Here is an 18034-nt window from a genome sequence, read left to right on the forward strand (position 1 = left end):
AGAATCAAGGAAATCTTTTGCACCTTTTTAATTCTATTCTAAATTTTGAAGGATGACTGCCCGTGTCGAAATTGAATTCTGGCCTTTTTTAGACACGAAATTAATATAAAAATACCTTCTACCGTCTTTTTCTGAAAATAAGACATCCTCCTAAAATAAGCCCTATTGTGATTTTCGGAACTTTTTGTAAAATAAGACATCCGAAAATAAGCCCTATCGTGATTTTCGGAACTTTTTGCAAAATAAGATATCTTCCGAAAACAATCCCTAGTTAAAATAATGTGGCAAAAAGAACTCGTTAAAAAATGCTGTTGATTTATTAAGTATAAGTAATAATATGTTTAACTTTCCTAATACTCGTATTTCAGAGAAATGTTTGAAACAAAATATTCCGAGAGATTAATTGTTTACCTCTACATTTCGTTTCAAATTAATTCTTGGAATTTATCTTAACCAGTTCACCATCTGCCCCGAGAGAGATACGTTCACAGGAAAGTCATTGTCATCCGTTAGCGTCGGCAGACTCTCGTCGGGGTGAAATTTGGGCTGAACCGTAACCCCCGAGACACATATGACGCAGCGACCTTTTTTCAACCCCCACAGAATGAGTCGAAAATCAAAAGGGGTGATTGATGGGTAAAAAATTCCATGGGACAAAATAACTGATAGTTATGTTTCCAATGCACTACGAACAGGCTACTTAAGAAGTATTCATTTAACAATAGCTATATCGCAAGACATGAGATATTCGAACCAATGATTCAACAGTAAATGGATTTGGAAGAAAATCAGAATATAATTCAGAATTTTATTTATGACGATGTTCCAGAAGAAGATGACATGACTGTAATTGAATAAATTTAAATTTCTGTATTCTGTGTAAAATAAATATTAAATAAAAATGTATAAATATACTTTTATTTTTGCCCTTCCCCGAAAATAAGCAGTAGCGCGAATTTTGGACCAAAAAAGAAAGTAAGACAGTGTCTTATTTTCGGAAAAAGACGGTATGAGTTTTTACCTTTTTTTTTCCTTCCCTCTTGTGGAGGGCACTATCTGAAAAGCTTTTATTTTCTCTAAGGCTTCTACATTTTTTTCTTGTATTTGATGAGCCCCTCTTTTGATGTGATTATTATCTCTGATCAAGGAGGTTAGCTAACCTCCTTGTCTCTGATGATGTCGAGTTAAAGGCCTAGCCCTGCGCACTCCTTAAATTAATTTCCTTGATCCTTGATGATCGATTTTTTGCTCCATCAGCAGAAAGGCTTAGCACATGCAAAACTGTCTGTCGCAATAAAATCTGGCAATATTATTCTACTATAGTAAATTACAATATGGCTCCTGGTTTAGAAACATATCGCTATGACGGCGCAAAATCTATCACTTTAGTTAAATGGAAAATTCGTGTAGGTAGTATGTTGTTTTATAATACGACAATTCTTAGTTATAAATCTGATAGTTCTTCTAATGACGTTAAAGAACCTTTACTCAAATACAAATCGAATGTTGGAGGAACTGTTGTAGAGTTGCTTGCTAAAGAAGGAGATATAATACAATCAGGGTAAGAAAATTTTTTATACCTTTATTAATTGTGGGAGGTAAGAAATGGTATCCTTTAGACTTGTTACATATGAATTTAGGTGTACGTGAATTGGTTTCATGAATGCTAAAAAATATAGGCTGTATAAAAATTGAACTTTGGCGCGCTTTTTTTTATTTATTTTTTTATTTTTATTTTATTTTTTTTTTTAGTTTAATTGATCTCGCCTAAAGGGTTCAGGAACTATCTTTGGGAAGCACGTACAGAAAAACGTGAAATAGCGTATAAATGCAAGTGTTTAAAGTTTTGATTATTTTAATCGCATTTTTTTTTTTAAGATTTAAATAATATGCGCGTATTCTTGAAAGGTCAGTTTATCGTGATAAAACTATGTACGGAACGGGACGATTTTATGAATTATTGAACAGTGCTTTAAATTTTGCATTGTCGTGAGATCAAGATGGAATAAATTATTTCTTAGAAAATATCGTTTGAGATTAAAAATGGAATTTAAAAAAATTAATAACTTGTCTCTAGGGAAAACGATTTTAGAAGATAATATGATATGTGGAAATCGAAATTTATTGGAAGGCTAAAATTGTACTACAGAAAGGGAGATGAGAAATATACAGTCAGAAAGTGGTGAATAAAAACGGAAATTTGTGTTTGAAAGAAGAATCTTGTTAAAAATTATTAGTTTGTTTTGCTTGTTGCTCTAAGTTATGCTAGTTGTTTTCACTCAGCAAGAAGACATTAATTTTTCAAGTTTATAAAGAACAGACAGCTTTTTATTTTTATCTCTTAAATACAGTTTTGATTTTTCTGTATGCACGAATATGCAGTGACTCATATTTTTTTGGACACTTATGTTTTCTAGCTTTATTTGCAAATATCAATTATTAAATACTAGTGAAATAAATTAATTTTTTTCACTTGTTCTGTTGATCATCTTTTTTAAAACAAGCTTAGAAAAAATATTCAAATAATTTTTTTTTGGGGGGGAGGATTATTTTTACTGTGTAAAAGTGTATTTACAGGTACACCTTGCCGAAAATTGGCTATTTTTGACGGTACATGGATACCAAGTTTGTGCAATTCTTTGACTTGTATCCATGTACATGTTGACCAATTTTCATTTAAAAAAACATCAGAGCATCGTACAAACTTGGCATTGCACACTCCCTTGACTTTATCCATGTATACATGGATATATTTTCACTTAAAAATTGAAAAAGAGCACCCAGTTCTAGGTAAAAGGGTGAAAGTGCAGAATCGCCCACTGCTTACTTAAAAAAAATCTCAGAATTGCACAAAAATGGCATTGTGCACTTCCTTGACTTTATCCATGTACACATCGACCTATTTTCACTTAAAAAGTCAAAGAAAATTGACAAAAATCCAATTCTTCTTACTCTTGTAAAAAGCACCAAACAAATAAGTGGTCGTTTCTGCACTTTAGCCGGTAAAAGTATATTTGTGGAACTTTTAACTATTCGGGTTACCATAAATGAAACAACAACTTTGCGATAATACAAGAGGTAGCCTTCAGTCTACTCTAACCTTTTATTGCATTTCGAGTACTGTATTAAAAATGATGACTAGTTAAATTTTTAACAGAATGTCTTATTAGTTTGCAGCATTCTGTCGTGTTTAATTCGGATATGGAAATTTGAACATATTTTGATAAATAGTAATAATTTTCAAATGCAGATGGTAGTTCTTACAATGTATTTTCATTTTAACAAAAATTTATGACCAGAAACATCTGTTAAGATATCTCAACAAAAGTTTCAAGTGTTTAAGTCATTAGGTGAGTTACCGACTAATACGTTTTGAATAAACTATTTTATTGCAAGGAATATTTTGATCATATTTGTTCCATAACAATCATGGCTTAAAATAAGGAAAAAATAATGTTAGAAAAAATGGTTAGAGTTAACTTTAACCTCTTCGCGCCGACTGTCACGTATACGTGCCAGCAACGAACACACTTACCTACCAGCCAGCACGCAGGCGTGCCAGAGCATTGTTGCGTTTTCTAACTACTGTCACGTATTTGTGCCAGTACCTTGGAACGTTTTTCAAACTATAATTTCTGCCACAAGATGGCACTGTATGTCCATATGGTTTCAGATACTTGTACATTAGACCTTCTACTCGAAATGAGAGAAGCATGACTCACATACACGTGTTTTTGATTATATAAACAAACGGGGAACTAAATGTTTCCGAATGGCGTGATTTATGACGTCTCTAAATCGCACTTTATTCGCGCGTGGTAGTTGTTTATCGTATGTAGAAGTTTTATATGCACTAAAGCGTTGAGTATTTCCGTTTACAGTTCAGTTTTTAGAAAATAATTAGATCTTGTTAGACGTGAATTCTTTCTGTTTTTACCGTTTCAATGTCGAAGCGTCGAAAATGTTTAACAGAGCATGAAATAGCAGAAATGATGCAAAATATTTCAGATATTGATTCTGAAATTCTGATATTCTGATATTGATTCTGAAAGATTAACTGAAAGACATTTTCCAAAACTTTGTTCAGAAGAGACTGATAAGAAAATAAGACGACGATGCTTCGTTTGTTCACATTCCCGGAAAAATCCTCCAAAACGGCAAATGAGTTATTACGAGTTCAAGGAATGTAACGTAGGACTGTGTGTAGATCCCTGTTTTAAAATTTTTCATACGAAAAGAGAATTTTAAGTAATATATTTAGTTTTCAGATGTATAATGTTAAAAGTCATAAGATGGTGAGTAATTAAAATAAAATGTGTAAAATATGCATTTAAACAAGAAATAAGGTAATTAAAGTATATATATATATAAATATCTATAAAGCATAAGCCCTTTAAATACTCGGTTGATCTTTACATTACGGTAACTTGGCGATTTTTTGGCGAAAATTTGGCGACCAACTCCCCTACAGCAACCCTCTATTTTTTTTTCCCCGCCGCCATTTTGTCTTCACGAAGTAAAGACATGTTTCTTTTCTTCTTATCTACTGAACACTTCTTCCAACAATCTACTAGCCGAATTACACTTATGCTAGAAATTTTATCAAACAAAACTGCTTAATCATGACAAATATTCACTGCAAAATTCGGAAAAAGTGCACAATACCATACACCTTACGCGTTTTTCAAAATAACACATACACATAAACCATGTACACGCCGACTTATTTTTACTTAAAAAAAACATCCCAGAATTGCACAAAAATGGCATTGCGCACACTCTTCACTATATCCATGTACACTGCTTTTTTCTCATAAATTCGAAAAATTTCACGAAAATACATGACAATTTTCTCAATCTTTAAACCCGGTAAAAAGAACATATATGAAATTACCTGATCGCGAAAAAGTATTTACCCTTTACAAATATGAGCATTTCCACATATAAAATAAATAAAATATCCAAAAACTTTTACCTCTAAATCATCTATTACATTATACACGTCGCCAACGAATTCATACATGAAGCATTACAAATATTTAGTATCAAATATTTAAATTATTTCCATGCACGTTTATTTCAACTTAAACGTAAACCAAATTCCTACAAGCATAAAATTCACAAAATAACTATCATTTCATTAAAATATCACTGAACCATGTACACATCGACTTATTTTTACTTAAAAAAACATCCCAGAATTGCACAAAAATGGCATTGCGCACACTCTTCAGTATATCCATGTACACTGCTTTTATCTCATAAATTAAAAAAATTTCACGAAAATACATGACAATTTTCTCAATCTTTAAACCCGGTAAAAAGAACATATATGAAATTACATGATCGCGAAAAAGTATTTACCCTTTACAAATATGAACATTTCCACATATAAAATAAATAAAATATCCAAAAACTTTTACCTCTAAATCATCTATTACATTATACACGTCACCAACGAATTCATACATGAAGCATTACAAATATTTATTATCAAATATTTAAATTATTTCCATGCACATTTATTTCAACTTAAACATACACCAAATTCCTACAAGTATAAAATTCACAAAATAACTATCATTTCATTAAAATATAATTAAATTCAAAAACACCACTTAAAATATACATGAGCACATACATTCAATTAATAAAAATTACCTTACAATCCTAATTACTTTAAACTAAATCATTGCTAATAACAATTTTCCCAATAATACCAAATTCCTTTCCACCTTACATTTCCAACAATGCATAAAAATTATTAAAAATACTAACTTACCTAATCTCCTTCAGAATCTTCATTATGTGGCGGATACACTTTTCTTCATTCTCTTTCAGAATCTTTAAAATCATACTTATCTTTCAAAGCAAGATACCACGTAAAATAAATAACATAATAAAACATGTTTATTTCTCTCTCACACAACCTTAAAAAACATTTCTTACTATCCTTTTCAATACCACTAAATACCCATTTCGAATTCACTTTACTTACGGCCATGGGATCCAAAAATTCACAAACACTATTTCACACAACACGGAATAAAGCCAAATACAAAATTCCCAGATTTTTCCCCATTAAAGAACAGTAATTCGTCCATTAAAATCACATGACATATCCCATGATCTCTTCCGATTAAAGAACCGTAATTCGTCCATTAATATCACATGACATATCCCATGATCTCTCATTTCCCCCACACAAAATAATGCGTAATCGGAACTCAGTACTGCTCACATTATTACCAAAGTCCCAGGTAGTAACCTTTATCGCCTCCAAAATGTCGCCAAACTACCAGTTACCGTAATGTAAAAATCAACCAAATACTCTATAGAGCGTTATTAAACAATGCGTTGATACTTCGGAAATTTCATGGATTTAGGCTTAGTAGCAAAAAAGATCCCGGCCCTGGAGAGACGCTCGTGGAAGACACTGCCGGCCTCCGCGATAAGTGCACGTTTTCGCTACCCGGCTCGAAGGGGTTAAGGTACCCCATGTATTATTGCGAAGTTTTTTTTCATTTATTGCCAAGTTGTTGTATCATTTATGGTAACCTGAGTAGTTGAATGTTATGGAAACCCTATTATGACATAATCATTTGCATTAATCTGGGAAATTTTGAATTGTGGGATGTTTTGCAAAGGCTTTTGTGGTGTGTGTTGCTTAAGAAGTACATTGCTTGTTTCATCGTTTAGACGGTACAATGGCTGAATGTAGTAATGAAAGTAGTAGAATTAATTTGAAGTTTCTGTATGATTTGGAACGAAAGGGAAAAGTGCCTTAATTGACTGGTGTGTAAATGAAGGTTTACTTAGTAGCCATAGTTCAGAACTAAGTAGTGTATTTTTGACTTTTATTTTTGTGAATTTCTGTGGCGACGCTGACATACCGATTTTTTTTTTAGTTGAAAATTTTAAATCCTTATGCACCACATAGTATTACACAAGGCTTACAGAAGTAAGTAAAAAAAAAAAAAAAAAAAAAAAAACTAATACAACACAACACAAAATAAAATAAACTTACAAATTCACTGATGACACGTAAGAGAGAAATTTACAGAAGAAAGAGAAAGCCATTTTATGTTGGACAAATATGTGAAGAGGGGGAGGAAATGTAGTATTCACAGAGTTTAACTTAGAAATGAGTTCCTTTTGTCCTTCCTTGAGCTTTGAACAATAGAACAACAAATGTTCGACATTTTGCACTCCCCCGAAACTGCATGAACATAAGTCTGTACTAGATAATCTAAATCTCTTCAGGTATGAATTGAATTTACCATGTCCAGTTAGAAATTGAGTAACTTCAAAATTGCAGAAAAAGTGTTTATTATTCAGTCTGTGAGGAATGGAAGGAAAATATAGTTTAGTCAAAGAGGCAGTAGTAGAATTCCTGTATAGTTCATTCCACTTGAGTATCGTATCATCCCTACTTTTGCTCTTGTAAAATGACTTGGGAAGTATCATTGGAGTAATTAATTACTTGAAGATGTGTAGCTTGTTTTGCCAACCAATCATCCCTTTCATTTCCTAGATTGCCAGTGTGGCCACGTATGTGAGAAAAGATAACATCAACACCTTTATTATTAAGGTCTTTAAGAAAAGCATGGGAAGTGACAATTAATTTATTATATGAGAAGATATTCCTAAGAGAATATAAGGATGAAAGAGAATCAGTGCGAATAAGAAATTTAGCACTTAGCGAACAGTTGTTAGATATCCACTTAATTGACTCACTAATGCACAGTAATTCGGCTTGGAAAACACTGCATTCTTTGGGAATTCTAAAGAGTTTGTATTCCAGTTCAGAATCATGATGGAAAACGACATAAGCTAATCCAACTCGATTATTAATTTTACTGCCATCTGTATAACACACAACAGGGAAATTATCATCAACAGAATTGTCTTAAATGATAGTTTGAATTGGCAAACGATTGGCAGGATGAGGAAGATCTTCAAACAACACCTTGGTATTGAACATAAATTTGCCGATGGTATCTTTAAACTTTTTGTCATTTAAAACATGAAGGTCAATTGAAGGAAATCCTGAAATTGTGAAACAGGCTTCATAGCTAATTGTTCTGTAGCGATGCACAACTTTTAGTAAAATTCTTCTTTGAATTCTGCGAAATATATGGGAATTAATCTTCTTTTCTAAAGCTGTTCCCCGCACTCTAGAAGCATAACAAATAAAGAGAACAATACCCTGCTTATAAATCATATCAATAACATTAGATTTTAAACCAAAAGTATTGCAAGAGACAGGATTAAGTCCTCTAAGTATATTTTCACACTTATTGGATAAATGCATATGATTTTTCAACAAAACTTATGTTCAAGAATAACACATAAATATTTAATTTCATTCACCGTTTCGAGTAAGGTATTATCCAAGTACAGTTGTTGGTTTGTATAGCTGACATGCTTTTTTTAATTATCATAATTTTAGATTTATTAGGATTGAATTCCAATCTCTGTTCTCTGGACCAATTGGAAATAATATTAAGGGTGTTCTGAGCCGTATTAAAGAGAGTAATGGGACACTTCTCTTGAAAGCAAATTAGTAGATCATCAGCAAAAGCAATTGTTTTACAACTCGGACAATGTGAGAGTCTATTGAGTAGATCATTCATGATTAAATTCCACAATAAAGGTCCAGAAACCGAGCCCTGAGGGCAACCTCTTTCCAAAATGCGGGAGGAAGAAACATGGCCAAGGGAAAGCAATGCAGATCTGTCATGCAGAAAATCTTGGTTGATCTTTGGATTATGGTAACTTGGCGATTTTTTGGTGAAAATTTGGCGACCAACTCTACTGCAGCAACCCTTTGTTTTTTTTTTCCGCCGCCATTTTGTCTTTAAAGACATGTTTCTTTTCTTTTTATTTACTGAACACTTTTTCCAACAACCTACTAGCCGAATTACACTTATGCTAGAAATTTTATGGAACAAAACTGCTTAATCATGACAAATATTAACTGCAAAATTGGGAAAAAGTGCGGAATCGCAAACTCCTTGCCGCGTTTTTCAAAATCGCACATATAACCATGTACACGTCAACTTACTTAAAAAAAATCCCAGAATTGCACAAAAATGGCATTGCGCACACTCTTCACTTTATCCATCTAAACTGCTATTTTCTCATAAATTACAAAAATTTGCACAAAAATGCAGGAAAATTTTGTGAATCTTTAAATTCGGTAAAAAGGACATATATGAAATTACCTGATCGTGAAAAAGTATATACCCTTTCCAAAGATGAACATTTGTACATATAAAATAAATAAAATATCCAAAAACTTTTACCTTTAAATTATCTATTATAAATGTCACCAACGAATCTATAACAAAACATTAAAAATGGTTACAAATACTTAAATTCTTTCCATGCACATTTACTTCTACTCAAATGTATTCCAAAATACTACAAACATGTAACTTTCAAAATCACGATCATTAAATTAAAATATAATTAAATTAAAAAACACTACTTAAAATATAAATAAGCACATACATTAAATTAATAAAATTTAGCTTACAATCCTAATTACTTTAAACTAAATCATTGCTAATAACAATTTTCCAATAATACCATATTAATTTATTTACTCCTTACATTTAGAACAATGCATAAAAATAATATCCTCAAATAATTAAAAATACTAACTTACCTAATCTTCTACAGAATCTTGAGTGCATGGCGGATCACAAAATGTCCACTTTCACCAGATTTCTTGCATCGCCATTCACACATATCGGTAATATCCTTCCTTTCACACAATCTCATTTCATACCCACATGTTGAACATTCATACTTATCTGCAATTAAGCAATTCTTTTCAATTACACATAAAAAAAATAAACGCAATAAAAATTTCGGATTTACTTTATATAGGGCCATGGGATCCAAATATTAAACAACACTGTTTCACAAAACATAGAATGAAACTAATGCTGTACAGCAGATATTTTTACAAATTTACCCCCTTTTCTGATTAAAGAACAGTGATTCGTCCATTAATGTCACATGACATATCTCATGATCTCTCATTTCCCTCACACAAAATAATGCGTAATCGGAACTGAGTACTTCTCACATTATTTCCAAAGTCCTAGGTAGTAACCTTTATCGCCTCCAAAATGTCACCAAACTACCTGTTACCATATTCCAAAGATCAGCCAAAATCTTTAATAAGGTAAAAAATATTACACGGAATACCAGCTTTCCTTAAAAAAACAAGTATCCCAGGCCACCAGGCACGGTCGAAAGCACCTTTGATATCAAGAAACACTAAAACTGTGTGTTCTGTTGTTTGGTAACGTTCCTCATATGCCGTTGTGTGTCGTCCACTCTGGCGGCAATTCCAAGTTTAATATTATGTATGATATACGGATTGTAGTTCAGATAATTTTGTTTATGCTATTAAGGAATTTTGTGTGCCACAGACTCGAGACAAATGAATTTCTAAATGGTGTAAGGGGATATTTGCTTTGTGTAGTGCTGAAATACATAACAGGTTTTTCCTTTTTTGTGTTATTTTATTGTTTGGTTTAAAATATAGTTTGAGATTATGTATTTTTGGTTGCCTCTACTGTAGATTTGGGTGTTTCTTTTACTTTTTAAGTAAAAATATATTGATGTGTACATGGACAGACTTAACGGAGTGCGTAAAGCATAGTTTGTGCAATTCTCTGATGTTTTTTTAAGTGAAAAATAGGTCGATGTGTACATGGATAAAGTGAAGGGAGTGCACAATGCCAATTTTGTGCAATTCGGCAATCTTTGTGCGAAAAATCGCCGCTACGCAGGCTAAAATAACAAGTCAAAGAATTGCACAAACTCGGTATTCATGTGCCGCCAGAAATCGGCAAGTTTCGCCAAGGGTTACCCTAAAATATACTTTTACCGAAAAAAATTCGAGTCTGTGTCTTTATATTTAGCACAAGATCTATGCAAATAAATTTCAAAAATATTAATTTTCAAAAACAGATGTGAGCCACTGTGTATTCAGTCAGTATAAAATGATTAATGATAATGAAAATTGCACACAAAAAATTATGTTAGTTCGTGTATAGTTCTACCATAGGTATCATAATAGCCTATCTACTTATCTAGATCTTAAATGGCATTTTGCTGTACCTTTTCTTTTTTCTCTTTAATTTCTGTTGTTTTTCTTGTTATCCATCTAGTCTTACTTCCTTTCATTCTCTTTCCTCTTGCCTTTTGTACCTTTCTTTTTCCTGATTTACTTTTCGGTGCTTTTTTTTTTTTTTTTTTCTTTTCTTTTGTCTTCTTTTTTCTTAGAAGGTGTAAAAATCACAGCAGAAATGAAAGAAGAAGAAAAAGAGGCCAAAGAATGCCATTTTAAATTTTAGTGGATGGAATAAGTGGGCTATCCATAAAAAAAAAAAAACCACTTGAACTTAGACCACCACAATTTTAAGTGTATGGCTTTAATTTTCATCTACAGTATGATCCCCTAATACTAGAACTTTCAAATATGACCTGGGCTGTCGAATTGTTTGGTAAAAGTATATTTATGGGTACCCATTGGCGGTACATGGATACCGAGTTTGTGCAATTTTTTAACTTGTTATTTTGGCTTGTGTAGTGGTGATTTTTGCTAATCGCCACTACCCAAAGCCCAAAGAATTGCACAAACTCGATATCCATGTACACATCAACCTATTTTCACTTAAAAAAAATCCCAGAATTGCACAAAAATGGCATTGTGCACTCCCTTGACTTAATCCATGTACACATTGACCTATTTTCACTTAAAAAAAAAATCAGAGAGTTGCACAAACTATGCTTTGCACACTCCCTTGACTTTGTCCATGTACACATCAAACTATATTCACTTGAAAAGTCCAAGGAAAAGCCATCAATATATATATATATATACAGTCAAAAGTCGTTAATCCGGACTCGTTGGGACTTCGGCGATTCCGGATTATCGATTTTTCCGGATTATAGATCATCAGTTTAAATCTGGTAAAATGGCATGCAGAAATTATAAAATTAAAAATATGAAACCTTAATTTACAAAATAAAGAACAATTATGATCTAAAGGTTATCAAAATTTACAAAAAAAAAAGCTTAATATTTATTTGTTTACTTTATTAAACATTTCTTTCAATGTAAGTTGTTTAAGTTGCTTCATTTTTTATGTTATAATACATTCTCTTTAATTCTATAAACAGACATAATTTCTTGTTCAGTTACAAAGTTCCGCTGTTCAAGTCCTATAATTGCTGTGTCGAGAATACCGACTAATTTGTCAGTCGAAATTTTTTCGTTTTCAATAACCTCTGTCACTTTCTTCGCTATCAGAAGCGAATTATAATGATGAGGCATTTGATTTAAATCATATCAAAGACGAGATGAAATACTACATTGAGTAAGGAATTAGCGGCGTGCAATGAATTGGTTAAAGATAAACAAAGAATGAATCTTTGTTAAAGATAAACAAAGTTTAGATAAACAAAGGATATGCTTTTATCTATTTTTTGCAGCAATTCCACTTTTTGTTTAATGGACTCCGAAAGATACTTTCGCTTTGTATATCCTTTACATATTAGTAAATATATATCGGAAATTCTATTTGACATAATCGAAAGTTCAAGCTTACTTTTATAAAATTGCTCTAACAGTCTGCAAAAAATAATAATCCGGATCCAATTCGAAGATTAAGGAACAACGCAATCTGCAACATTAACGGAAATAGATAATTAAATAATTTTAGCTTAGCTTATACCGTCCGCTATACATTAAACGCGCATTTGCAAACGTATTTTGCGCACACGCACACACAAATTCGCAGCAGTAAAGGTCTTACGTGCATGCGTCAACGCGACGCATGCGCAGAAAGTTTGTAGCTTTGAGGTCCGGATTATAGATCATTCGGGATTATGGGTGTCCGAATTAACGACTTTTGACTGTATATGCTTTTCCTTTTGTTTGGTTTAAAATGCAGTTTATTGATATATATATATATTATGCAGTTTATTGATATATATATATATATATATCAATAAACTGCATTTTAAACCAAACAATGAAATAATATAAAAAAGGAAATTCATCTTTGCACTATACAAAGGAACGAACCACTTACCTTATTTAGGAATTAACACGTCTTCACTCAAACAAAATTCCTTAACAACATTCAAAAACTTAGTAAAATTATCTGAACTAGAATCTGTGTACTGGCATCGCCACATAGATTTAGAAAATAAGAGTAAAAAATATCCTTCGTAGTGATGTTCGGCCGTACACATTTCTAACATTTGACCATTTCCTTCCTATAAACAGGACACCTAATGATGGCTACTAAGTAAACCTTCATTTACACATCAGGCGAGTAATGGTCTTTTCCTCTTTCTATCCAAATCGTACAGAAACTTCAAATTAATCTTACTACATTCAGCCATTTTACCATCTAAACCACAAAACAAGCAATATACTTCCTAACCAACACACACACCACAAGCCCTTAAGAATTTACCGCAATCATGCAACCTGTTACTTCATAACAGGGTTTCCATAACATTCAGCTACTCAGGCTAACATAAATGAAACAACTTCGCGATAATACAAGGGCTACCCTTCTCTCTACTCTAACCAATTTTTTTAAATGCTATTTTTATATGACACAGTAATGGCCTTGAATGTTTTGTGTTACCTACATTGTTTTGGGAACTTAAAATTTGCTGATGATAGCCGCTAAATTTAAAGTTTTTCAAATTATTGCAAAACAAAGGTGAAATTTTCTAATTAATGGATTTTTTAGTGAAATGTGGAGAAGCGGTAATAAATGAAGATGATATAAAAGAAGTTTTTCATTGTGATGACAACGCTTCTCAATCATCAATCAATTAATGAATGGCAAAATCTGTAGTATGGTTCTAGATCCAGAAAATACCGCTACCAATAGTGAAAAACGTGACAGAGAAGTTACTGAAAACAAGAAAATTTTGATTGACAAATTAGTCGGCATTCTCAAAACAGCAGTTACAGGACTTCAACAATGTAACTAAACAATAGATAATGTCTGTGTACAGAATTAAAGAGAAAGTAGTAGCAAAAAAACGAAACAACTTACATTGAAAGAAATGTACAATAAGGTAAACAAATAAATATTAAGCTTTTTTTGTAACTTTTGATACCCTTTAGATCATAAATATTTTATAATTTCTACATGCCATCGTACTAGATTTAAACTGATAATTTGAAAATACTGATAAACTGATAACCAGAAAAAATCCCAAATCTGGAATTGCCGAAGACCCGACGAGTCCAGATTTCGGATTTAGTACTGTAATTCAAACTTTTTTTTCAAAAAAATATGTAAAAATGATTTAAAAATACAAATTTTAAAAATAAATCATAAAAAATTGGCGAATTTTATTTGGAATGAACCTGAATTTCGAAATATGAAAGTAAGAATCAAATAAGTTTAATAAAAAAGAGATATTAATAAATATGTATCAAATTCATTTAACATTGAGGAGCTAAAATTTTGAGAGGTAATTTTTTTAAAAAACTATTCATGCGATTTTTACAAAACTTGGCATTTTGCCATAATTTGAATCGTAGAATTGAAATATGAAAAAAAACTGGCATGTCATTTTAGAAGAAGTCCAATTTTATGTCAAAATACCTATAATAGAACAATGCTTATATGAAGCTAATAGATGTTTTAAGTCATGCTTTCGAGACATAAAAAACACAAGTTGAATTTTGTCAATAGGCCGAGCAGAATAGGAGATGTAGAACTGTCACTTTTTTTTTTTCACCGTGTACATTTAAATTTTCAGTGTCTTAGAAATGAACATTGAAATCTTCTTTTAAATTTTGCAAGTAGTTATATAGAAAGTAGTTGTATAGAAAATGTCTTCTGAGGAAATACAATTTTTTTCCAAAATGTACAGTTGTATTAAATTATCAGAGCTATCCTGACCTTTCAATAGACATCTACTGTCACACTAAAGGGATTTTTGAAAGCAATAATACTTATGCATATCATCTCCTTGCATCAATTGCCCTTTTTGCTTTTAAACAGAAACTTCGTTTTCTGTATGATATGTCACAGAACATATCTATTGAAAGTTTGATTGGTGGAGCTTTCTTTTGGAATTCTGTCAACACTGAGCCACGTGTTAAATTAACAGAAACCTTGTCATGGTGCCTTTGCTTTTAGGTTGCATTATTTGTGGATCTCATTTCAAAACTATTGTTACTCTGTTATCTGTAATTCATAATGTATCGATCGTCACGCACAAAATAGATGAAGATGTTTTTTGGAACTTGGAAACCATTGTCATTAAGCTTTCTCAAGACAGAGAAACGTTTGCTATTGATACAGAAATTTTGAATCGTTTTCACTATCTACAGAATAACGCAAGGACGTTGAGTTGTGAAGTTGTTATAGAAACAGAATGTCACCTAATCTTCTGACAGTTATGAAGTGGCCCTGAAATATTTGTATATCTTTGAAAAAAAAAAAAAAAAAAAACTCTTTTAATCCAGATTTAGAGCATGTTTATATGGAATTCATCCAAGATTATACGTATTTAATTTTCATAAATATGTATTTAACTTTCAGTTTAGATTGTATTAGACTTTGCCGTTTCCTATTTGAGAAATATTGCTAAATGTTTCCTAGATAATTGTTTGCATGAAACACTACTAGATCTCATGAACATGTATATTCCTGATGTAGCTTTGTCATTGATTAGGAGAGATTTTACATGAAATTTTGTGATTAAAAGTTATTGAGAAGGGAAAATACCCATTGTATGCTTATCCTCATGTGTCATATAATACCATAAATTTAAGGTAGTCATAATTTTTTCATTTTCTAAATTAATATAGAATTTTTTAATAATGTTAAAAAAAAGTAGGTTTCATTTTTTTTTAAACTTGTATTTACTTGTTGAATTTTTCTTTAGGTGTCAACTTTTAAACTTGAAGCCGTGTACCCATTCTGTAATAATGAAGGATTTATGTGCAGAATGTGGGACAGATCTAAGACAGTAAGTTTATATAAAAATTAAATTTATGTTTAATTTTTTTCATTTTTCATAGTATGCTGTAGTCTGCAGAAAAGACGTCAGTATGTATATATCAGGGTTGTCACGCTACCTGGAAAACAGGAAAAAGTTGGAGAATCCGAAAACTGACCAAAGAAATCAGGGAAAAATTAGGGAATTTAAATATTTTGGTCAAATCTAGAAAAATCATGGAATTCTGTACAGCGATCCCCAAAAAAGCGATTTTTGTGCCGTTGGAAGCCATCACTTTCTTGGCGAATCATGTATTGCTTGAATGATATTTAGACTGCTGGCGCAGAGCCAATTTTGCAGCACCAATCAGATTATCTTTTAGAAAGGCAAAACAAATTTCCAGCTTCTTTGGTTCCACTAACCTCAAAAATCGCGTACACATGTGCAGTGCATGTTGAACAAAGGTAAATTCCCCGCCCCCATTCTCGTATATAACAAAATTGTTTAAACTTCTTCTTTCTTAAAGGCCTTTTTTGTAATTGTGCAGGGGAAGAAAAAACAGTCGTCTAGGCTAACCATTTAATATACCTATATTTGTCAAAATGCTGTCGATTTTTGTAATTCAATTTTTAATCCTTAAGTAATAACTGTATTTTAAGGTTATTTGTATCATTTAATGTGTCCTCTTCCTTCTAAATTTATTTATTATTAGTTAATAATACTTTCAAATTTCAGGCAGTTTTCTCTAGCACACTTGTGAAACCTATTCTAGCAGTATGATGACATACTGTTACAGAATTTAGGGCACATACTTCTTACTTATGTATGCTACTAAATAAATTTAAAATGTTTGAATTTATTTTACAATATCATTAAATAGATTTCTTTAGCTGCAAAATGTCTGCAGAAAAGACGTTTTTTAATCCCGATTGGGTAGATTCTAATCTCAATTCTCAGTGGGAAAAGCAACTCCTATTATAGTTATATAAGTAATGCTTTGGGGATATATAATACGAGGCGTATTCGGAAACTAATTACCGTTTTGAAAAAAAAAAAAAAAAAAAAAAAAATAGTAAAACAATTTTTTCGAATACAATTTTATTTTTACATGAAAATACATGTCTTAAACTATTTTTCAACATAGTTTCCGCCAATGATCAAACACTTATCATAGCGGGTGACCAGTTTTTGTATACCATCGTCAAAGAAACTTCCTGCCAGTTTCGATAACCACAACTCCACAGCATTTTTCGTGTCATTGTCAGATCCAAAGCGCTTGCCACCAAGCTCGCACTTCATGTGCAGGAACAAGTGATAGTCGGACGGCGCCAAGTCCAAGCTGTACGGCGAGTGATCGAACTGCTCCCAATGAAACTGTCGCAGAGTTGCCAACTCTCCCGATTTTCGACCGCTCTCCCGCCAACCCGATTTACAATATATTTCTCCTGACTTTTTCTTATTCTTAAAATTTCTCACGATTTTTATGGAACTTGGCTTAATGCTTTGTTATATGAACAAAAAAAAGTGATTTTGGACGTCTGAAAGCAATTGAATTTTCTCTAGCTTATATCTAAAACAAAACCTTGCGAATTAGATAACTTTTGCTTTGTGAGTGAGAGCATATATGTATCCAGAAAGGTCGTTCTCCAGTTCTCCAATGGCATCATGCTCCACTGCGTGTCATCTGGCATATGTTAGCCAATGAGGACAACGCAAACTGTTATTTGGATTTTCTTTAGTTATTTCGGTCATTTTGTCGTGAGTTGTGTGAGTACACATGCCTTCGGGAAATAGTTTTAGAAATTATCATCTTTTGTTATGTCTGTAAGAAAGGTGAAATACTCATGTACGTTTCAAAAATCCTACACAGTTGACTTTCCTTCCATTATTTCCTCAAGGAAATGTAATAAATTTGCGATGTGTACTGCCTGTCCTTGCGATTTTTTTTTATTTCGCATGATGGAAGGGCAGATGTTCTCAAACATCTGCGTACACAAAAACACAAGGACAACATGAGTTGTTT

General features: G+C 32.0%; 1 protein-coding gene across 1 annotated transcript in view; it reads left to right on the forward strand.

Annotated features, from left to right (window-relative positions):
• Positions 1 to 1288: 1288 nt before the first annotated feature.
• Fcp1 (RNA polymerase II subunit A C-terminal domain phosphatase Fcp1) overlaps positions 1289 to 18034 on the forward strand; it is a 75045-nt gene continuing 58299 nt past the window's right edge. Inside the window, exons 1-2 of the mRNA XM_085822352.1 lie at positions 1289 to 1561; positions 15958 to 16041. Coding sequence (XP_085678478.1) covers positions 1335 to 1561; positions 15958 to 16041 — 311 coding nt within the window. The 5' untranslated portion in view covers positions 1289 to 1334. The remainder of the gene's footprint in view (positions 1562 to 15957; positions 16042 to 18034) is intronic.

The sequence above is a fragment of the Stegodyphus dumicola genome, chromosome 8, assembly GCF_044657685.1.
Source record: "Stegodyphus dumicola isolate Sdum_Otavi_A_Nest chromosome 8, ASM4465768v1".
Taxonomy (NCBI): domain Eukaryota; kingdom Metazoa; phylum Arthropoda; class Arachnida; order Araneae; family Eresidae; genus Stegodyphus; species Stegodyphus dumicola.